At 40.8% G+C, this 23,617-nt stretch overlaps 2 protein-coding genes across 2 annotated transcripts in view; both read right to left on the bottom strand.

The window, feature by feature from the left end:
• Nucleotides 1-23,617, bottom strand: part of LOC118403208 (inactive phospholipase C-like protein 1) — a 103,351-nt gene that overhangs the window by 949 nt on the left and 78,785 nt on the right. Inside the window, exons 2-9 of the mRNA XM_035801792.1 lie at nt 7,729-8,974; nt 7,046-7,185; nt 6,087-6,207; nt 4,053-4,321; nt 3,035-3,503; nt 2,056-2,255; nt 1,534-1,785; nt 373-448 (exon numbers count right to left, since the gene is read on the bottom strand). Coding sequence (XP_035657685.1) covers nt 373-448; nt 1,534-1,785; nt 2,056-2,255; nt 3,035-3,503; nt 4,053-4,321; nt 6,087-6,207; nt 7,046-7,185; nt 7,729-8,974 — 2,773 coding nt within the window. The remainder of the gene's footprint in view (nt 1-372; nt 449-1,533; nt 1,786-2,055; nt 2,256-3,034; nt 3,504-4,052; nt 4,322-6,086; nt 6,208-7,045; nt 7,186-7,728; nt 8,975-23,617) is intronic.
• Nucleotides 12,031-22,546, bottom strand: LOC118403210. Its single transcript, XM_035801795.1, has 9 exons — nt 22,327-22,546; nt 21,779-21,965; nt 18,683-18,975; nt 17,259-17,496; nt 16,844-16,917; nt 16,124-16,216; nt 15,832-15,906; nt 15,408-15,503; nt 12,031-14,719 (listed from the first exon to the last, which is right to left on the bottom strand). The coding sequence occupies exons 1-9, from the start codon at nt 22,516-22,518 to the stop codon at nt 14,411-14,413; spliced, it is 1,557 nt and encodes a 518-aa protein (XP_035657688.1). The 5' UTR covers nt 22,519-22,546; the 3' UTR covers nt 12,031-14,410.

Here is a 23,617-nt window from a genome sequence, read left to right as displayed (position 1 = left end):
TCCGATGTTATATAAATGTTGACATTTGAAACCCACGTCGTTGACCTGAAATCTCTAAATACCCAAGTTTTTTAAAACTTAAACAACCAATCTAGGTTACCCCACAAATTAAGGCGAACTAGCATTATACACAGAGGGTCCTAAAATTAAATCCCCAAACACGCTACTGATAGTCCCATTGAAAATGGTACTCGCTTGACATGACTTTCCTCACTCCAGTAAGGCCATATTGATTTGACTATATAGATGACATGTACAAAACATATAGTACATCCAGTCAGAAGTTTAAAAGTAGGACTTCAGACATCTTTATGACATTGATCCCGGGATCAAGATTACCCTCACATCGTGACATGCACTTTAACCTCTGACCTGCTTTTCTCCTGTCCAGCATCTCTTGGCGGAGGCTGTCAGCCTTGTCAACCAAAGAACACCCCGTGGATACCACCTGTCAATACAAACATCATTTATTGGTCAAATTTTAACATTAGGTTGCATCATCTTTAATTTCATGGAGTGTGCTTGCCATAAGCTGACTTTCATTAAGCAACATAAAATCATATCCAGTGGAATGAGTACATGCTATTTGGTGTACCTTATTATTATCATTATGTGCAACCTTTATGTAACATGCTTAAGTTTGCATTGCCTCATCAACAGCGCTAGTTAATCTCTAGGATTGTAAATTTACCATGCTTATCTTAAATATTGCACTGTACTTCGATGTAGGTTAGACATCCAGGTAATAAGATATGCCAAATAGCAGTTACTCAAGCAACTGGATATGACGAACACTAGTGGATGCTAGTTGAAACGTTTGACCGTTTCCCAAATCATATCCAGTTGCTGGAGGAGTTGCATTGTACTGTTTTTAATGTTCGACCAAGATTACATGAAAAACAGGTCTAGTTCTAGTTCTTTAATGCTCAGCTGCTAATAATCCACTTTATGTCATACCTGTGACGCGAAAACATTCGATACAGGTGTTCCGGACCGGGCCGTACGCTTCCGTATCGCACAGGTTCGAAAGGCGTATCACACAGGCTCTCTTTGAGTAAATCGAACCATTTCGAACGGGCCGAATACGGCACGGTTGGCAATTCGAATACCTGATTCGGACGTTGGAACATTGCTGTTGCAACACATGTTGTTCGAGGGCACCAAATTTGTTCAACTTCTTGCGCATTTCACATCAAAACATGGGTTTTCATGTGGGTATGACATCAATAACATACAACACAGTGTATTCCGCATCACCCTCGTTCCCAGCCCTCCCGTGGGTCGGTTCACCCTCCGGCCTTCGGGCGATCCGACCCGCGGTCGGGCTGATACCTCGGGTGATACGGAATACACCGTGTTGTATTCTATATGTATGGTGGGCTTGGTAGCATCTAAGATGATGATGATGATGAGGACAAATGATTATGAAATAAAATGTGAGCTGTCCGTTCCTGGATAGACGAAAAAAGTGACATTGAAGTGATGCTTACTTTCTATTCAATCTTCTTTCCAAGACAATTTAAAAAAACTTACAACATCAAAGGCTGACAAAGCTTTCTTCAGAACTTCTGGAGCATTCCCAGAAGCCTCCAGGATGGGGAACTGTCCGTCTCCTTTCAGGACGATGGAGACGTCCCCCGTTGCCGTGAAACGTGAGATGAGCGTACGGACGCACTGCATGAGCGTAGAAATCTGGGGGACACCGCAGGATTCCTTGAACATCGTCATGGCAACCTGGACATTTTCTCGTAGTTTGGCTGCTTCTTGGAGTGGTGGTGTTGCACCCTGACAAAAAGAGTGAAAATACAAACTCAGGTAAAATAAAGGTGCTGTAGTATCATAAACTGCTTAATATGCAGATGTCAAAAATGTAGTAGCTGTGTCCAGTATTTGATTATACTGCTGCTGGGTTCCCTGACATAGGGGTGGGCAGGAGTTGGATCGTCTTCACACCGTGCTTAAAAAGTGCTTTTAAAAATCACTCTAAATTAAAAGAATTCTACTGGCATCAGCTTTATTGCAACTTGATGAGACCAAGAAAAATGCTACACGCACCTTAAAGCAGTCGTCGATGATTCTGACCCCCACATTCCTTAGAGATGTGTACTCCTGGCGCTTCTTAGACTTCTTAACTGAAAGGCCCCTTTTGGTAGGCTTGCCCCCTCCTCTCTTGTTCGTTATGGCTATGTGGACGAAAAGGGTGGCACTTTCCAGTTGGTCTCCTGTACTGGACATCAGTCGAATGTGTCTGTAACCTGAAAGAGACCAGACTGACATTAAACGCAGTTCCCCTTTTAACTGCTAGAGTGCGCTAATGCATAGCCAAACTGGAGCGAAACAGAATTCCAGTTGGTCTCCAGTACTGGACATCAGTCGAATGTGTCTGTAGCCTGAAAGAGACCAGACCGACATTAAGTGCAGTTCCCCTTTAAACTGTTAGAGTGTGCTCAACAGCCTAACTGGAGCAGAACAAAATCCTTTGTTGTTCCCCTTTGCTGGAAATCAGTCGAATGTGTCTGTAGCCTGAAAGAGACCAGACTGACATTAAGTGCAGTTCTTCTATTAACTGCTAGAGTGTGCTCATGCACAGCCTATTAAAGTAAAGCAGAACAAAATTCTTCATTGTCCAGTTCTAGTTGTTCCCCTTTGCTGGATATGAAATGAATGTGTCTGTAGCCTGAAAAAAAGCAAGTCTTATATTGAATCATTGTGCAGTTTGCATCAAAACTGTTAGGGTGTGCACAAAAGCCTAAAAAAACTGATCCCGTAGCCCTTAACCCATTTTCATCAAAACTTAATTGCAAATTAAAAACATAAAAACTGCAAATATGTTGATGGACATACAGCCAGTTTCCTTACTTTGGCAGAACTAAAATTATTACATAAATGCCATTCTATCATTGGTTGAAATGTTAATTGTGATTGACAGTCAGAATCGGTCTTTAGCACTAATAATTCAGTATTGGAATTCGAGTCAAACCCTATCTAGTAGTAGTACACATTTATAGATGTAGGGACTATCAGCCAAACTTACCTGTTTGCAAACATTCAAACGGAATAGTGCACTGTCCAATGAAGTCATCTCCGATGAACTCCTCATCCAAGACCACGAATCGAACCAAAGCCACTTCTGGGAAATTGATCTGAAACTCAAAACTTTCGTCAAACACAGGATTATAGCCGTTCTGCGGAACAGCTCTAGTCCTTGCTTCTACGCAGTCCGCGGGAATTCCAAAAATCTCCAGCACGATATACGGATCGATGATGTCGCCTTTTGCCGTGGACCCGCGAGGCTTGGGAAACTGCTGCCCGCTTATGATCCTCACGTGGAGAATTTGCGGCGTCACGCCCGGTAGGCCTTCTCGGGTGTTCGCGCTGAAGTACGCTATCTCGTCCCTCATGATGGACGGTTTCAGGACGTAGCCACAGCTTCCGTTTTCTAGAAAGCGCCCGTCGTTGAGGTCTGTCATCAAGCCTGGCATGTGGTAGTTCACTGTTACAATCTGGGAAGGGATAAAACAAAGAGTAATTTAGTGTTACAGTAATTCTTGAAATTTTCTGTGGTGTTCTATGTTCGCATTTTTTGTTGCAACCTTACATAGCAAATTAAAAATTAAAACCACAAATGTTTCCATTACTGTACTGTATGCAATTTGAAAACCAACGTAGATGCTCCATTTTTCCTTATCACAAAACTAAAAATTAGCAAACTTACTCGCATTTATAGTACTGTATCTATTTCAACAATCTTTTAGAAAAGAACCATACAAGACGGATGAGCTCTTAGCAATGTTTCCATTACCATTCTGTTTAAGAAATAAATTCACTTGCACTGCAATACCGACTAAATCTGATAGATGGCATTTCAGCACCAAGGAAAGAGGCTATGACAAAATGAAATTCTCCTCCTATAGTTTTCTATGTTCCAAAAAAGTTTATAATATGTACTTGTTTTAGCTGAGTTCCAACTTGTGACAGAGGAACAATTTTTGTGACAGAGGAATAATTTAAAAAAAATGCCCCTTACTCTCTAAACACAAAACAAAAACTACCTGGCAGCCACAGTTCCAGTAGTCCTGTGGGTTATAGTTGATCGCATCTTCATCCTTGTTACTGTCAGGGTGGACTTCACTCATGTACTTCTTGTTGTAGTTCACAAACTCCTCTGGGAACGAGACTGCCAGTCTGATGGCTCCTGATTGGCTGAAGGAGCAGACATACTGGGCACAAGATTCGGAGGCTGAGGTGGGCAGGTCTTCGATCTTGTCAGACTTGCACAGAACAATGAGGTCAGCTAACTCCTTACAGAGGGGTGGTCTCCCTAGAGAGAAGGTTTCAAATTAAAAAGCCGTTGTTGAAGAGATGCATTACGAATGAGCACAGTTAATAGGACATATTACATACGTACCTCCAAATTTTAAATGGTTATCAGTCCATCTTGTTCATGAAGTAATCTAGTTGTCACGAGAGTTGTGAGAACTAGGATAAGACTTGCTTGGATCCAGTTGGAAGGTGCAAAGCTGAACCGCAATGATGGTTGGGAGATGCCCATGTCCTACTTACCCCTACTCTGCAATGAGGCGGAGGGGGGAGGGGCAGAAGATCCACACAAATCATGACCTAGTTGTCACAACTCTCGGGAGAACTAGGTCGCTCTGTGAAGTGATGGACTGATAGCCATTGAAAATTTGGAGGTACTTGTGTTTAACTCTAAAATATGTCACTGTTAGAAGAAAGAATTCCAATTAACTAAAGAGCCATTCTTCTGTAGGTACATGGTGACTTGTGATTATGCCTTCACTAGGTTAAGAGAGGGTGGAGAAGGATGTGCACACCCCTCCTTCACCTTAAAAACCCAAGTGCAGGCCAGACAGACGGGTCTAAGGAGACGGGTCGCCTTAAACCCGTCTGCCTACCATTGTCTTCCGAGACAGACGGATGCCAACGGAACGGAGGTTAATAGTGCATGGAAAGTCCCCAAAGGGAGTACATAGAATGGATCATAATGTACAAACATGAAAAATGCCACATTGTTTCCAAGAGGGGTCGAAAGGATGAAGAGATCTAGATGTGCGTTATCTTTTGAGGGTGATGAACTCCAAATTGTCCTATTATCGTTGACAGTAAAATATATAGTGTTACCTTTATTGAGAGGTCTGGACAATTTCGATACTAGAAATGCAAAATGGACAAGACATTGTTAAACTGATATCTCTGAAAAATATTTAGTTTTCACATTCTTGTTTTATTCACTGTCACAGTGGTGAATTTCTCTGTAATTCTGTCTTCCTGCCTTTCTGTGGGATATTGGGCCTGGGCCAAGCCTGTGGTATTAACTTTAAATTCGGACCTGGGCAAACATGAACCAGCCATTAAACATTGCAGATGTGACAGTGAGTATTGGGTTACAGTTTAACTGGGAACAAACTTGGATGTCTATACCCAGGCCAGACGGAATAACTAGTTCACATTTATCCACGGGGTAACCTATATCCATCGTTTTAAAAACCGGGCAGTTTGGTATATCAAATAAACAGAAAGTGCAACATGTTGAAAACAAACTGTAAGATTTTGAAAATATTGCAATCAGAAACCACCATCCGTTGACTTGATATCCCTAAATACCCTATCCTTTGAGATAATGGAAATAGGTTACCCCGCAGGTAAAGGTTAACGAGTGTTACAAACTCACACCAAGGCAAACATACAGATTGAACAAAATAGTCCTCATCTTTCATAGATTTAACCTAAGACATGCCTTTTAGTGTAACTAAAAATTGTTATTCAAACCTGAAGAAGGCTGCTGTGCATACAGTGAACACAATTTAGCCCTCTAACATCACTTCCCCTTTATTCGCTGAGGGTAGCCTATATCCGTTGCACCTAAAAACAGAATATTAAGGGATATCACGTTGATGGACGGTGGTTTCAAATTGCATTTCTTTTTCAATATAACGCAGTTTGAGACCACCGTCCATCAAGTTGATACCCTGAAATACCCTGGTGTTAAATACAACAGATAAAGGTTACCCTGAGAATAAAGGTGAACTAGCGTTACAAAGTGAAGGCCGTGTTGACTCACTCACCTTTCTCCCTTTTGACCTTGACCGTTGACAAGGCATTCTGCATGTCATTCGTGGAGGACAAAGATGAGGAACTCTGGGTAGAGGTCATGGGTAGGACATTTTTCTTCCCCATAACCAGCACCTGGGAGGAACAAATCAAGATAAGGAAAGTGAAAATATGATCATAACTAATGCCATCATTCAAAAGGAGAGTGACATGTGCTATTGGTACATTTAGGACAAACCTGTTTTACAACTAGATTTCTTTTACATGTCAATTCATAGCTAGGAATATTATATTATACAAACTCTCTCCGGCAAGATTTCTCCAGTGTCACTGACGAAAAGATGCTAGATGGCTGTCTGAAATGTCTGACCGTTTCCAAAATCATATCAAGTTGCTTGTGTAACGTGCTGATTTACAGTGGGATTTGAACCCCAACCTTCTGGTCCAAAAGCAGGATTATAATCATTGAAATCAGTAAAAAAAAACTGAAGCAATACTAACTAGGCTGAGGCTATGGAAGAACAAATGATTTGCAAAAAGTGGATGATGCTGGTTTCCATTTAACTGTGGGGTAACCTATATCCGTCATTTTATCAATAACAACGGATATAGGCTACCTCATGGATAAATGTGGTAGTGTTGAAACTATCTGAACAAGTAAAGGAAACAAACATTTATACACTTTTCCAGCTCTTTTGCTTTAGGTTTCAATATGAAATTCAATGCTAACAAATGTACATGTATCTAACACTAGCTCACCTTTATTCGCGGGGTAACCTGTATCCGTTGTATTTAACACCAGGGTATTTCGGGATATCAAGTCGATGGGCGGAGGTCTCAAACTGCGTTTTATTTTTAAAAAAATGCCATTTGAAACCAACGTCCATCGACATGATATCCCTAGATATCCTGTTTTAGGTACAACGGATAAAGGTTACCCCGCAAATAAAGGAGAACCGGCGTTAACTCTTACCTTTTTCTTCAAATCATAAGGGGATGGCAGTTGAACACCCCCCTCCTCCACAATGGACCTGACCAGCATGTCACCAAATGTTGCTGCTATGTAGTTCACGATCTTGATCTGTTGCTCTTCACAGCAGTGGTTGTCAATACCTGGGCAAAGGTCAAATAATGCCTGGTCAAGGTCACATGTGGTACAGAATTGTAATAAAGTATGAACACAGTGGTTACTTGGAGACGCATTGGTCATTGAAGCAGTGCCTTGTTGTGAATATGAAATTGCAGAAACATACATAAAATTACTGTTTAATAGAAACTAAAATATTGCCCTCTGCAATTTGAAAGAAAGTGGCTAGAGGGCCCAAACTTTAACACATATCACCACAGGTGCTATCTAGCAAAAACTATGCAAATATTGAGACCACTATAGCTTCTCCAGAACACAAGATAACAAAACTGGATGTTCTGCTGCAGTACCATAGAAAGCTGCCAGGAGGCCCAAAATCACACTGTGCACCCACTTACTAAATATTCAAAGACAATGTATCCATGCATTCTCCAGTTAGACATGTTGACAGACACATGTAGCAAACACATGCAGCAGACGAACATGAATGTTACCAGTACAGTCACCTCGGCAAAGGTGAAAAATACGTGATTAGCTACAGTAACTGTAATAAACCAACATACACCCACCTATGATTAGCGGATAGTCTGAGGCTTGAAATGCATACTGTGCTATTATCTCCACCACCGATCTGAAGCGTAGGCGCGTGGTTTCCGAGGGGTGGTGACAGACCAATGGCTCATCGTCCCCGTGCTCTCCATCCCAACACACGAGTTCCACGTACCGGCATCCTCGCTGTAGCAATCTCGCGTACGCGTTGAGACTTGGCACGTACTCCACGCCAGGTAACAAGTATGAGTCGTGGGAGGAAAACACGTAGTAATGCGACAGAGGATGGGTCATATCCTGGTGGATCTTACTGTGTTCTTCATCAAAGATGTCACACTCGGATGACAAGAGGTATTTCGTGAAGCCATCGATCCCAATCTGTGCCCTGTCCCTCCCCTCTTCTGAAGGCTCAAAGGTGCTTATGATTTCCAAACATTTTTCTTTGGTTACGTTGGACATACCTTGTTCAGCCTCTAGGAATAGGTGCAAGTCCCCTGCTGTCAGAAAGTCCCTGCAACCGTACCTAACCATCAGAAAGTAAATCTCGGGCCTAGTCGACACTTCCTTAAAGAGTTCCACAAACTCTGAGCTGGACACTTTCAGTTTTGCATTGGTGTTGTCCTCACCCCTTGATACGCTGAGTTCCTTTAACTTGTGCTTGACGCGTGCAATGCTTATGTCACAGTCTATCTGCATTGCCAAGGATATGATTTGGTCCGACTCCAGAAATCCAGAATTCGATTTATCGAGGCTTCGGAAAGACTTCTTCAGCCAGGAATCTCGTAATGTGTCTTTCACTTCTTCCGTTGCCTCTATCGCATTTTCCCCTACCCGTGAATCTCCTTGACTTATCAGGCATGTTAGTCCGGTTATCCAGATGTTGGCTTCGTCAGGTGTATACGCAACAAGATCTAACGTCTCAAACTCATTCCCGTGGATAATCGAAAAAGAACACTCGTCGGGGTACTGCACGCCAACATTCCGAAAAGTGTCCGTGTGCTTACCCCGTCGAACCTCCTTTATGGATTCTACGGGGATTCTTGCCTTGTCCCCTTTCTTGCTCGGCTGCCATCGTATCGCGCCCGAGCCCTGGTCCAACAGAAAGAGTCTCTGGTACTGTCGTACGTTGGAACGGATTTTGATCAGTTCCGTGCCGTTTTGCATGATTTGTAGGCAATCTGAGGCGTTGGCGATGGTCTTTTCACTGGGCATACTGGTGAAGGATACTGACTTTTTCTCAGTGGGTACCACCTCTCCAACAGATCTCTGTAAAACAAAAATCAACAATTGTTATAACCTTTTATAATACTCAGATTGGATGAACTCTGTTTCTTTTGCTGGTGTGTTCTTCTTCTTCTGTAATGAACCAATCAGAACTTAAAGCTGCGAATATGCACTATATTAGGCGTTACAGCAAATATAAGCAAAATAGCTGTCTGCAATGCTCTCTTGAAGTTCCTAGGAGTGATTGATTACCATGAAACTCATTGGGAATCTTCTGACTAGGGAAAAAAGGAAGACAGAGGATATATCTCATCTTCTGCTGGCATGGGTGTGTTTCTCTAGTGTTTCCCCTGAGTTTCGACTGTTGAACTCAGCTTTGCAAGGTAGCCCACCAATTACTCACGGAAAACATCAGCGAAGGGTCTTTTTTACCACTCCAATGGTTGTATTTTACACCTGGGTCAAGTTAAAGGATGATGATTTATTCCTACGCTCGCAACATCTAGCCAGGAATGAAACCCACAACCTTTAGATCTCCTGTCCACTAGCCTAGTCACAAGGTCATTTGGCACCAGATACCAAGTTGGGGCTGAATCTCCACTTCTAATGATTCTTTATATTGCATGGAAGAAAGTCTAATGAAACTTCTAATTACAAGTTTTTCATAGACTCGCTCCTGATTGATCCCTCATGGACTGATTATTCCACAGTTCTCAAAAGTGGGACCTATGGTGTGAAGGGTTGCCAAGAGTCTGTTAAATGTCCCACAGCGGTCATTTTCTTTAACTACTGCCAGGCACCCACTCCTAGCTCCGCTTACCAGTCTCGCGCCCTCCCCATGTGGCTGATTACCTCCCACATGCTGCAGACATCTCTCCTGTTCTCTCCTCCATTTTCATTGATTATGTATGCCTATGAATTTCTACCAGGGCTCTAGCCAGCATGAAATTTTTAAACGTCATCCAATTCCCGTCACAAAAATTAACTGATTTTTCTGTGACACTACAAAGTAAGTGTTGTCAATGAGAGAAAATAAGATGCAAAACAATTACATTAACTGGTGGCAGGGACATCTAGCCCAGATTGTAAGAAAAATCTAACTACTTGTCCAAGTTAGGTTTTGACGTTGTCAAGATGCCAATCAAAGTTTGTAGAATTATTCAAGGAGTTAGAAGGACTGAACTGAGTCCTTGAAAAACAGGTTTTTAATGAGATTATCTTCTGCGAAAGGACACACATCTTCAACAATCATAACAATTATGTTCTCAATTAAAAACAGAAATTCTATCACACGATGTGTGCATTTTGCACATAGATGTGTGTACTTTGCACACATGTATGTGCACTTTACACACAGGTGTGTGCACTATACACACACGTGTGTGCACTCTTCACACACCGTGTGCAACTGCACACATCATGTGAAAACCTGCACACATCGTGTGAAAACTGCACACATTGTGTGTAAACAGCACACATCGTGTGAAATCTGCACACATCGTGTGCATTTTTCTAAACATTAATGTCAACTTACTACATTGTATGTTATAAATTAACATGTGAGGGCACCTATCATGCATCTACTGAAATTAACACAAGAGAGAGATACTGAATTTGGGTTGGGTACTGGTATAGAAAATTCAGGTCCAGGTACTGTCCAGGTTAGTCCGGTTCGAACTATCGCTTGAACCCATTCCATAATTTGCTCATAAATGGGGACCGATCAGCGCCTGCGCCCAAAATGTGGACGATTCCAGATGTTAAGATGGTCCGGGTTATTAAGATGTTAAGATGGTCCGAGTTATTACGATGGTCCAGGTTCCTGCGATGGTCCGGGTTCCTTCTATTCTAGTATTCGTTAAGGTTTGCAGGTGTCACAAGATGCTGAATTAGGGGTGGTTATCAGTATAGAAAATTCAGGTCCAGGTACAGTCCAGGTACAGACCGGTCCAACATGAAATAAAGGTTTTGTACTGATACACAGTACCCTAGCCTGGGTACCCTCCGGAAAGTAGTTCGCAGGAACCCGGACCATCGCAGGAACCTGGACCATCGTAATAACTCGGACCATCTTAACATCTGGAATCGTCCACATTTTGGATGCAGGCCTGTGTGGTCCCCATTTATGAGTGAATTATGGAATGGGTTCAAGCGATAGTTGAACAGGCGTTCCAACACTGGACTAACCCTCCGTCCGCTTGCGGAAGGGCTGTTGTCATCAAACGAGCGCTCTAGAATCTATTCCTTAATTCGCTCATTAACTGCAAGGCCCACTACCCTTTTTGATAAGTGTGGTGGGATCTTTAACGTGCTTGAGGTGTGGCTCTCCTCAAACACGGGACCTCCATTAAACAATTCCTGAGGGACGTCACTAATCGAAGCTAGGTACTAGCTCATTTTCACCCGGGTGAAGTGATTATAAGAAAGTCGTGTTAAGGGCCTTTCCCAATGGCACAACACCGGTGACACAGCAGCAGTTTCGAACCCGTTACCTCTGGGGTCTGGGCCCAACACCAATTGTGACCCACAATGCCACTGTGTATTAGAGTACTACATGTATTATTATACCATACTACGTTCTGGACCAGGTGATATTTAGGCTTACATTGGGCTTCTATACTATAGACATATAGTATCACAAGGCTTCATGCAATTGCACGCATAATCTGATGCTTTCTGGTCTGAGAAATAGTTACAAACTATTCACTATCAGTTTTTGGATTGAACTGCTGGCAGCAGTTTTATAGCACTGAAGTAATGCATGGTTTTATCAGATGGGTTAATGATTTTATTCTGGCCACATGTTATTAACGAATGTTATGGCCACGTGTTTTAATGAATGAAGACCTTAATTGCGCATTATACATAAAGGTATCACAGATCTAGTCTAATGCAGAAGTTCGGCATCTTCTCGCTTCTTGGTAATCGTGAAGATGTAGGACTGTATGGGTTTAGCTATGGTCGGTTTGTTAAAACGCATTAGGAATATAAACTTGTCAGTGCTACTCATCGATCATGTGTCTACAAGGGAATCTACTTTCTATGTAACTAAACAGAGTCTTTCTATCATTGACATCAACCATGAAGTGCACTTCATCTTCTACCTTGATATTTTAATATAAAGAGTCAGTAAGGCACAATGTAGGTAACAAGACAGTCAACATAAAGTTAAGGTTGTAACATCTTCAAGTACATTTGAGTAAGCAAAGGCTGGCATCTGTTAAATTTTCCTTTTTGTTTTATACAACATGATAATGACTGCATTGATTGAACACTTTCATAAAGTTACTATGTTATCAGTGAATTTAGGTACAAAAGAAAGCATGATGATCTGCAGAAAGCCTTCACAGTCTCTGCAATTACACACTGGGTAAGATGGACTAAGATCCCTATAGTATATAATGCATGTGACTTATCATTCAGTGTCAGCTGGCAAGCAGCCCCAGTAGCCAGGCACATACTGTTAGGTGCCACCTCTAATGAGGCATGACAAATTAAGTGGTGACAAGGAGGCAACATGTGTCTCTTCTCATGTATCTACAGTAACTGTACCCCTCCCATAGCTGTCAGCTGCCTGCTTCTGGCATGCCTGATGGGTTCATCAACATCTGTATCTTAAGTAGGTCCTGACAAAATATGAACCATATCATTAGGAAAACAGTTAGCATCACATGGGGTGCATGTGAGAAGTTCCATTGGTGATAATTCTAAGAACAGACTAGGTTACTAGTGAGGAGAGGGATCTATGCCCCACAGGGGGTGACCCAGATACAACAGGAGTGTTGCAGATGCAACATTGTCAGGACAGGAGTGGGGCATTGACTTGCTTACAAATAGTACTATGTACAGTTACCAAAATGTACTATTATGCCTATAACATGAAGTATAGCACATTATCAAAACTAAACAGCGGGAAGAAAAGTAGGCTGAAAATTTGTCACATGAGCTAGGAACACCCAGGACAAAAATTGCAAATAAACTTTTTTCCTAATCAGTTAAAGGGACCAACAATGGTAGCCTGTATCAGGGGACATGTTAGACAATGCCATGTGGTCCACCATAGTGCTCCAATTGTCAAAGGACAGGAGTTAACAGAATCAAATGCTGTTTATATTGCGTACTCTTAGTATCTTCAAGTTAATTTTTTAGTATAATCTACTTCTATTGACTATTGTTTCTAGGAGGAAATGTTGGGTGAGCACCTGGCCTCAGGATTGGCCTGTTGATTGTACAGTAGTGTACTTGTCATCTGCAGATGACATGCATCCTTAGTAGAGCAATCAATCTCTATGAGTACTCTAGCGGCCAACTGAGAACTGGTGACAAAGGACTCGCCTGGTAGAGACCTGAGAGAGAACTGTCACCAGAATAGAGAACACCCTCATCAACATTGGCGACCTTTTAGAGATCTCTTCTTCACACCTAAGGTTGGGACTCCCCTCTGAGAGTATCACTTGCTTAGAACAATGGATACTTAAAAAGCAATTAGCGTCTTAACGATAATAGATTGGGTCCCGCCCACTAGTTAAGATGGGAGAACACTCATGAATACATGGCATGCATCACTGGTGTTGGTCAGTGTTTTCCAGCTGGGCTGCTTGTCTCCTTGGGCATATCAAAGACATCAGATCCAGCATTGTCAGTACCACCTTGGTACCACAGCCAACAAAGTGGAGTGATGATTGTCAGAAGGATCAGGTTTCTTGCTTGTGTTGCTTTGCTTTATGTCAACATTACTAGAGTTGGAAATATAATACTGATTGTACAATCGGCAGAACTGAGAAAAAATTTAGAAAAAAGTTGAGAGTAAACAGTGGACATCCTTGTTACGCCCAATCGAAAAGTTTTATCCATCTTGCTTTTCCCCATCTAAGAGTGTAGATTACAATTGTAGCTCAACGATTTACCCAATTAAAATAACAGGTAATAAAGGTCTACAATCGTACAATGTTTTCCTTTTGAGGGGTTGATGATTTAAAGGGACATATTGTAAAAAATAAAGTCAGTGTATTTGGTCATTTTTCTACATTATGAGTTGAATCTACCTTATTACACTGCGCAGTAATATTCACAACGCATTGCTTTACTGTGCCGCGAGGACGTCTTGAAATATGCGCACTTTCCACCGCCGCTCAAGTTGTCCGCCATTTTATCCAGTTCTCCGATGAACCAAAGTGCACTTTAGAACGCGTTTGGCAGTTCGCTCGAATTGTTACTGAAGTTTGTTGGAAGTTTCTGCGAAGCTCTGAAGATCTGCAACTGCAACGGTTAATTCGGAAATCTACGGCTGTCTTTATTCCATTAGGCTACATGGAAGCAAGTGAATTTGGTCGCCGCTTACTCTGGCTTTGTTGATTAGTGCTGGAAATGTGACGAAATGACGCAGATAACCTGGAAATTACAAAGTTACAATTGTCAATCTGAATGGAGATTTAGAACATTTGCAATTTTGGCGCCAAATCTTTACAATATGTCCCTTTAATCCGCAGCATTCCAGTACTTTTTTGTTTTTTCTTTGATACGCATTTCCTCAGCCTTTGAGAGGGACAGGGTAGACCCATCTTTGGACAGTTGGACATGGTTGTCCACAATGTAGATGGGGTCTACCCAAGTCCTCTCTACCACAGATGTGGAGATTGATTTTTTAGTGGTCTTATAGAAGGCCACTTTGACTTTTTCGAGGTTCATGGTTTGCACCCTTCCGTAGAACAGCTGTTCTTTAGGTAGAGTGTAGATGACTCCCACCTCCTGGCCTTCTTCGATAGCACTGTTGTCCCATGTGGTTAGCTGAAATTGAAGAATGTTTTGTCCTTCATGAGTGTGCTAAGTATTTTAATAAGAACTTCAATCATTACACTACAGTAAAACAGTTCCTGATTACAAGCAATCATCATATTTCTATTCAATGAACATAAAAGTTTGTACAAAATACACTTCCTTCAAATGTTATTACCTTTGCCAAGAAGGTTATGTCCTCAATTATAATCAGACTTGTTTTGAATGTGTCGATGCACAAGTACAGTTGACACAGTGATATGAGCATAAAATTGGAATTGTTAAAGTCAACAGGACACACTTCAGGACAAAGTCAAGAACCTGATGAGGGCATTAACATCAACTCCAATAAATCCAAAAGGGACATTAAGTTTCTATCAGGACATGGAAAAGCTGTCGGCTGTTGAACATAGAAAAAGGCTGTTGGCAATAAGCTGTCAACTCCGTTGATGTCGGGAAAATTGTGTATAGATTGGGCCTATGTAAAAGGCCAAACTAAAGATTTATCACCCTCGTACTCTGACACTTAAAGCAGCAAAGTTGTGAAAGAAATCCATAAAAATGAGTATACTGGTTGATTGTGTTGACCCATATAAAAACGTTTCACTGTATATAATTACAGGTTCAGGTCCTGTCCTCACCACATACAACTGCTCAATATTGAGTATTATACACCATCAGTTGTGAAAAGTATACTCACAATTTTCTGCCTTTTGGCCTCAGGCTCCAAGCTTTTTGCTTCTTTAGATGAGCTTTCAGCCTCCTTTCTCAGTTTTGCTATGACTCGCTCTTGGTCCTGAATATACAAAAAAAAATCAAAGTGAGTGTGTGAGCCTTTCTCATGTTCTTTCACCAGATCCTGTGCACACAGAGGGAGCAAATAACATTTTTATAAATGTAACCTTTTGTCAAGGTTTATGTTATGTGTCTACATCATGCTGCACACAAAACTTTAAAAAAATCTAATTTAGAGCCAAAAGCTTGCATCTGTTGGATGTTTTAAAAACTAAAGGTCTTACCCTGTACAATTGTTGATGCAATCTAAATGCTATCATGGTACAGCCATCATTGTTGCCATATCAGAAACTGAGAATAAGTAAACATATATTTTTGAGATTCCTCACCTTGATTTGTTTGTCCTTTTGGGCAATGTCCTTTTGGAGGACCTCTTCTTTCTCTGCGTACTCATTCATCCGAGCCTGTATGCACAAAGTGAGCAAAACGATATGTGTAACAGTTAACCCTTTATCAAGTTTTATTCAATCCCTTTAAATGAAAGGCAAAAAATTAAACAGGATAAATCAAATCCTTCAACAATTTTAAATTTTCCACCACATCACATTTCAACTCATTTTCTGCTACCAGTGCTGTACTTAAGGCCTGCTACATAGTCAACTTTGTTACATCTATCCTTACCAGGGTATGCCTTTCTTTGTTTTGGGAGGTCTCAATATCCTCCATCAGTTTCTCATTCCTTTCTCCCAGAGTCTTGATGTCTTGCTCTAGATCCTGAATATACAAAAAAGTGAGTGACCCTGTAAACCTTTGAGCAATGATATAGGAGTCTGTATCACTCATTACTTGCAATTGGAGTTAGGGCTTAAAAATACTGTCCAACCTTACAAAGCAATAAGGATGTACGCACTTACAATGTGTTTCAAACATCGGACAAAAGTCCCATGGAAATGGGGAATGAATGTTCATTGTCAAATAGATTCCCTACTAGAAGAGGAGTGAAAATTTAATCAATATTCTGTACATGATGTAGTCTTAGGTCTGTACAAAAGTGCAAACCAGTATGACACACAGATGTGTTATGAATGAATATTGAATATTGAATTTAATTCTTATAATCAGTTACAGCCAGGGGGAACATCACTTCTATCAAGAATGTTGCAATACAAAGTCATGTACTAGTGTAAATTTAAATACTTCCGTGGTGGTTTGGGAAGAAGGCTTCGGTGGTGTTCAAACCTCAAAACATATACTATTAGGAACATTTAGTTAGATATTTGAAACCCACAGTAACACATTCACAGTGTTATGAACTTTCAAGAGATCACGGTGAATTTAAAACCACCAGGAAAGTTTTGATAACATTTATCATTGTATTAAAGGTTGGGGATTGAAGCCCACCTGTATGTACTCAGAATTGTCCTCTGCAGACGTCTTGTTGGGTTGGGTCGTCTTTCTGGTACATGTGGCACAGCCTGGTTGTCAAAGTAAAATTGGTCCATACTTGAGTTCTTCCATTATACATGTAATACACATGGGTTGTTTTTCCTAAAATATGCATGTACACCAATCTTCAATCTATTCAAATCTATCATTCATAGAAATGTTGATTTTCCAGATTTACCATAATTCATACTACAATCAAAACTCAGTCAATCAGTGCATGGTGTTTTTTTGTTTTCAAGTACCAAAGAAGTTACATGTAACATTAGGCCATACCATTTCACCACTATTCTGTATGTGAAATTGACAAGCTATTTTACATACACACATTCAAAGTAATCAGATATCAGATTTTGATTAAAATTTCTAGTACCTTTTTTTTTAGGCCTGGATGCATTAGCCTCCTTAAGCACAGTGGCCCAGCTTTCACCTCTGGCCAACTTCTCCAGGCAGGCCTTATAACCTTCCTTAGTAAGGCCATGGAGTCTGTTGAACTTAGACTTGGTGGTGTCTGGATGTATGTGAAAGATCTTTTCTACCAGCTGGTAGACTGGAGGGGCAAATTTTGCCAGCCTCAAAACCTGCCAGTAGGGACCCATCTTGCTACGATCCTGTTGGTGAATACAGTAGTGTCAAACTGCCTGTTCATGTATGTCAGATGCTTGATAAAAAAGTCACAATAATTCAAGTATCAATAATTATGGTTTTTCTTTGTCATTATTGGACATACAAGTATGTGAGCAGAGACCAGTGGATGATACATATTGGTAGAACCAGAAGCATGCTAAGCAGCTTTTGCAGAAAAATCACAGTGACTGTGAGAAGGCAGGAAAGATGATTTGTAATGTCACTACCCACATACAAAACACAATCCCAAATTTACAACACTTAACCTCTATATATCAACAAGTGTATGCCACCTAAAGATCATGGCCACAGAGCATCCAGTGCCAAAGATATATACTAAAAAATTCCTACTGCAGTACCAAGGTCAATCACCAGGTGCCCGAAATTTTCCACCTACCCATCTGCTAAATACTATACCAACGCATCCAGCGGATCTTGAGATTTTCCAGGACACATCTTACCGATGAAAAACAAAAGTATCCAGAAATACATTGCAAAGTAATTCTTATGCTCAAACAAATACTTCCAAAGAGCGCTCCAGGCGTGATGCTGTATAATGCAACTGCTGCCTTATCCGAGGTCAATGTCTAGTTGCCGATATAATTATGTTTTGGGAGTCAGAAAAATATTATAAGCAGAACAACCCTCGCCTGGAGTACAGTATGTCTTTAAACAATTAATGATCTGGATAATCTTTTCTAGGGGAGGGTACTGGCACAGAAATTCAGGGTCCAGTTAAGGTCCAGCAGATCGGATTCAGCTCCAGACGGTACCTTAACCTGGACCTGATTATAGTAGACTAATATGTAATGTCATATTTTGGGGTATCAAAGTATTAAACTGTGCACAAAGTTTTTGTATTGAAAATGGAATCATCCTACAGAATGTTAATATGGCAGCATATTGCATAACTTTTGTGAGTACATGTAGAAATTAATATCATCAATAAGTATAAGCCTACTCTACTTTACTGTTGGTATCTTTTGGAACAAGTAAACCCCAAAACATGTGACCACCTGTTGCTTAATGATGTGATCTGTTGATTATTTTCTACTCGGTAAAATATCCGGTCGACTGTTTTTTTTTCAGGACCCATCCAGTTAAAAAATTGGTTTGTACTTAGTACCCAATCCTAATCTTATGTCATGAACAGAAATTATTATTACAAACCTGTAGTCCAAACACCTTTAAAGCTACTGAAGTCGAGCTACAGTACGGGTTGTCCAGCAAAGAAAGCCGCAGTTTCTTCACCTCCTCTTGGAAATCATTTCTCTCACCACTCCCCTGTAGCTCCCTGTGGCTCTCCCTTCCCTCGACACCACTTTTCTCTTGAACCATGATGCTCTTTCCATCCTCACCCTCTGCCTCCTCACTTCCGGAACTGTCGTCACTGCCTTCACTGTCGTCACTATCATCACTGTTGTCAAGATGGACAACAGCACCCTCATCTCCCTGTTCTTTTTCTATAAAAAAGATGGACCATGTGTTAAGCTTAGGGTTCACTAGGGTTCACTAACTAGTAGTAAGGTAAAGTATTTTAGAAAAGCACTATGCAACTAACTCAAGCATCAGGTAATTACTAGGAAAACCATAATGTAATTAATTAATGAACAGTTGGCATATACATATCTGGACAAGGTTCTGAGCCAATACCAGACCCTCTTAATTGTAGTGGGAATGGTTTCTTCTATTCTAAAGTCAAAAATTTACAGCTGGCTTGGGTAACATTTGCAATGTACAGTCAAACCTGTCTACAGCGACCGCTCAAGTGACTGGAAAAATGTGGACACATAGACAGGTGGCAACTATAGAGAAAATGCTGATCAATTGACCACGAGCAATAAATAACACTGTAAACATTGCAGGTAAGCCATGTTTAGATTTACAGTCAAACCTACCCGAGCGACCACCTCTTCTCAGCAACCACCTGGCCATTTCGACCACTTTTTCTCGGTCCCGATTTTTTTTCCCATTGACGTAAGCATTAAGCGACCTTTTCTCAATGACCACCTGGCCAACGCGACCGCGACCGGCCCAAATTGGGACCCATAACGACCGCATCATTTTTAAAATTGAGGTTTTCATCGATTTTTTATGATAACTAGCGTGATTTTGTGCCGAAATCGGATTTTGCGTCGGATTTTGACTGCCATCACGGTGTTATGTTTAGAATAAAGATGGCAGCGGAAGTTTTTTTTTTTTTTAAATCTTTAGCATTATAAAGTGAACGAATGCTGAAACGTATACAGCCTCATACTTTTTTAAGAAAGATATGTGTAGCTCATACCTTTTTAAGAAAGATCTGTGTGAGTGAGTTTGTCCAATCGGGATGTACCGGGCATCGAATTCGAAAGGTACACCGTAGTTATAATAGATACGGCGATCAAGAAAACAGCGACGCATAAAGGCTTGTATGGTAACTGACAGCATCAAAGATCCCTTACTGTCTAAAACGCTAGTGTACAAATATTGAGCTTTAAAACACTGTTTCGTATAAAAGCTTGATAAAAGCTTGGGGTTAAATTTACAATTTACAGTGTGTGCGTTGTATTTGACATTAAAGACCTCGCTTCTTTGCCTGCGTGCAGAGTGCTTGCTATTTGCCATTAAACACAACGGAAACCGTTTATAATTTGCATCGGGCATGTTTTGAGTCGATACTCTTCTCAGCGACCACCTGTCCAAATCGACCGCTTTTTTCGGTCCCCCCCGGTGGTCGTCTTGGGCAGGTTTGACTGTACCTTTTTTTTTACTTGATGGTCTCCACTTAATAATTGCAAGACCTGAAGGTCATTTTAAGGTTTGACCTGAAGGCCAATCCAAAGTTACTGCCCGTTGTTGACCAACCCTTCTTTGATGACATTGTTCATTCCTGAATAGACGTTTGTACATTAATTTTTATGGAAAGGTTATTTGCAACAAGTTACTGAGAAACTTGGCCACTCCCATCTGTTAACTATTACTTTTGGTCCTGTCTGTTTCAGGGGGTAAAAAATGTCAGCAGACAACATTTTTATACAATTGTGCATATCTTCAATGTTCTCTTTGGAAATATTAATATTGTCAAGTCGTGATAATGACCTAAAATTTGATAATGTATGGTTGATCCCATTAATTTCATCAATGAGAACAGGACATGGGATTGTTTACCTATGGACTAGACAGGATTGGACATACTTGCTTGACCTCTGGGTGACACTGTGCCCACTGTGCTAAATTAGGTTACCCTCCAAGTCCCATGCAGGTTGCCAAGCCCTATGCTTAAACTCCAAGCAGATGTAAGGGTCTGGCTCAGTCTCATTCTTGACACAGGCGGATTAACTCAAAATAACTGGTAAATACTTGGACTTGCTACATTTTTTTATTCATAAAGGCATAAACTATGTATCCAGAGTGCCATCTACATGATTTTTTTTTACTATTTCAAAGGTTTGCATTTGTCCCATTTTGTACCTAAGTGGTATATCATAAAGCCGCATATGGTGATATTTGTAACAAATTACTCTTACTTTTGGTTGAAATTGTTAAACACGTTAATCAAACCTGTACAATGGACCACCTCCACCTGGCCAATGTAACAGCTTTTTGCTGTTCCCTTAGATATTTTTTTCCATTGACATATTAAGCATTAAGAATCCTGTCTGACTGACCATCTGTCCACATAGACCAGACTTTTGTTTTGGACCCCTGAGTGGAAGTTCTTTAACTGTTTAGCTAAGGTTTGAAAATGGAAGGAAATTATGGAAATCCATTGTTCCTATGTTCCCTTATGCTCCTTGGGAGATTTTGACAAGAAGAAGACCATAATATTAGTCCAGGTCAAAAGATACAAAACCGCAAATATCCGGAAACACAAACAGACCCACAGAGCAGACAGACACACCAAAAGCTACACCTCCATGTTCATGGAGGTAATAAGTCATTACTCTATATTCTAACACTACCCCATGCATCCTAGGCTACATGTACAATGTACAGATGTAGGTACCTGCCCATTGTTTTCGGCCTGCCCTGAAAAAAATGGACAGGCCTGGTAGTAATTGAATTGATACCCAGGCTAGTATACTTGTACCCACCTAGTCCGACTAGGGAGTAGGGGTAGTGAGAATATGCTGGTTTGTGAATCAAAGTCACTAGGACCGAAATAAAAACATTGTTCCTAATTTTCGTCTAGTAATATCCCCAGACAAGGGAAATTTTGTTACATATACACATGTACACTGTCTAACAAAATTACAAATTAACATAGAGGGCAAAACAAAATACCATTGCACTGTCCTTTGGACATCTTGGATAACTCCTGGCAGGTCTTGTTCCAGTTGGCAAGCCAGCCATCCCCCATCAAGGTTGTGTCCATATGTCTCAACCTGTTGTCGCTAGAGGTGTTGAAATTGCTTGCTTTCAGGAGAAATATCCGGGATGAGGCTGCCTTCTTCCTGTTCTGCAGGATTACCTATGACAAAATATCATGATAATTAATATCATACCTGTTTATGCACAACAGAATACATACATTTTTATATGTACATACAACTGAAATCTGATAAGTCAAGTCTCTAATCACCACATTGAATATCGAAAAATGCTCTCAGGAATACAGCTCATACTTTGATACCATCCTCGGGAAGAAGGCAACGCCTGTAGATCCAGGTCTTTACACTTGCAGAGTGTACTTCTTGCACTCCCATAATTTATCAAGCTCATTTTAATTTGTTTAAGAAAATGGACAGAATTGGTATGTCGGAGAGAGTTATATCATCAATATTGTTTCTATTAATTAAATACACAAAGAGAGATGGAGACAAATGACTTACCATCACTGCTTCTTTGTCCTTGTGGGTTTTTACCTTCCGAATAGGTTCAAGCTTCTTGGGGGAGCTTGGAGGCTTAGTATTGTCGTCATCCTTGTAAAACGCCAGGTGCAGCCTGAACTTGCCCTCATTAAAAATCAGTTGGAGGGTCCAGTTGAGGTCCCGCACGTCAGTGACATCCTTCAGATCAGACATGGTGAGAGTCTCACTGGTCAAAGATATGCCGTCTCTAAAGACTGTGAGGAAATGACCACCCTGCACTGATATAAGCCATGAAGAACCACACACTACATGCAAATGAGTTCAAGCAGTAACCACCAAACAAAGGCCACTCTATGGTGGAAAAAACTTTCCACATGGGCATGTGTGTCAGGTTCCCTGTAACTGATATGCTGTGAAATTTTGGCAATCCTCTCTGCTTAATCATTAACCTCAGGCTACTCTCAAAGGCACATACAGGGCCTCAGGGCGAGAAGGCCTAAATATTTTAGTTATGCCATGTGTACTTAAATGCAGTGTCTTATAAAGAAATGTCAGGTTATTGGTGATTGGATTTCTTTCATAAAATTGCATTCCATGAAGCTTCACGTAACTTCATACATGAAAAAGATAACATTCATTCTCATCACTTTTACTTAAAAAAAAATAATAGTTGTCATTCCTCTGTTCTGAAGAGCTCATGACATGAGCCACTCATGGCATGTCTCTGTTCTACTCACAGGCATACAATCACTGGCAGACAAATGTTAGAGACACGTAAAGGTCACTCACAAGAAGTGTAAGGTACTAGTCAACCAATTAAAAGTTCCCAGAAGTAACTTTTTTTATCAAGGTCAAGTCATTTCAGTAGGAGAACAAGTGGGTCAAGTTAGAAATAGCCTGAATGCCCGCACCCAGCAGCTTGATCTCAACATTCAACTAACATGGGTTGGGGTGGGGGTCACTAGAATGGGGAATGTTCAGGCACTATAGGGAGCTGGCCTTTGACAGTGTCAAGAGTCATTTTCCATTCTGTAAAGAAGCTAGATGATCCTAGAAATCTTTTCTTGGGGGGGGGGGGGATCTATACATTAATCTTCCTTGATCTTAATTGAGGAAATATTGAGTATCAATGGAAATCAATATCAATCCTTTTCAACCTAAGTCTACATAATGCCCTTTCCAGATATGAATGATATACTGTGGTATGTAAATCTCCATACCTTTATACAATGTATCAGATAAATTTTGCTGCGTTTACTTTTTTTTGTCAATGACATCAAGTGGAATCTGTTAGTAGGGACAGTTTGAATCA

The sequence above is a fragment of the Branchiostoma floridae genome, chromosome 16 (assembly GCF_000003815.2).
Source record: "Branchiostoma floridae strain S238N-H82 chromosome 16, Bfl_VNyyK, whole genome shotgun sequence".
Lineage (NCBI taxonomy): Eukaryota > Metazoa > Chordata > Leptocardii > Amphioxiformes > Branchiostomatidae > Branchiostoma > Branchiostoma floridae.
This window is presented reverse-complemented; position numbering and strand designations above follow the sequence as displayed.

What these genes read in the sequence shown, in the direction of transcription:
- LOC118403210 (XM_035801795.1), bottom strand. Translation starts at nt 22,518, where the DNA reads ATGTCTGATCTGAAGGATGTCACTGACGTGCGGGACCTCAACTGGACC. An exon ending in TAAAGGTGTTTGGACTACAG is followed by an intron (nt 17,497 to 18,682) that starts GTTTGTAATAAT and finishes ATTCACCAACAG; the next exon opens with GATCGTAGCAAGATGGGTCC. An exon ending in ACAATTCTGAGTACATACAG is followed by an intron (nt 16,217 to 16,843) that starts GTGGGCTTCAAT and finishes TTGTATATTCAG; the next exon opens with GATCTAGAGCAAGACATCAA.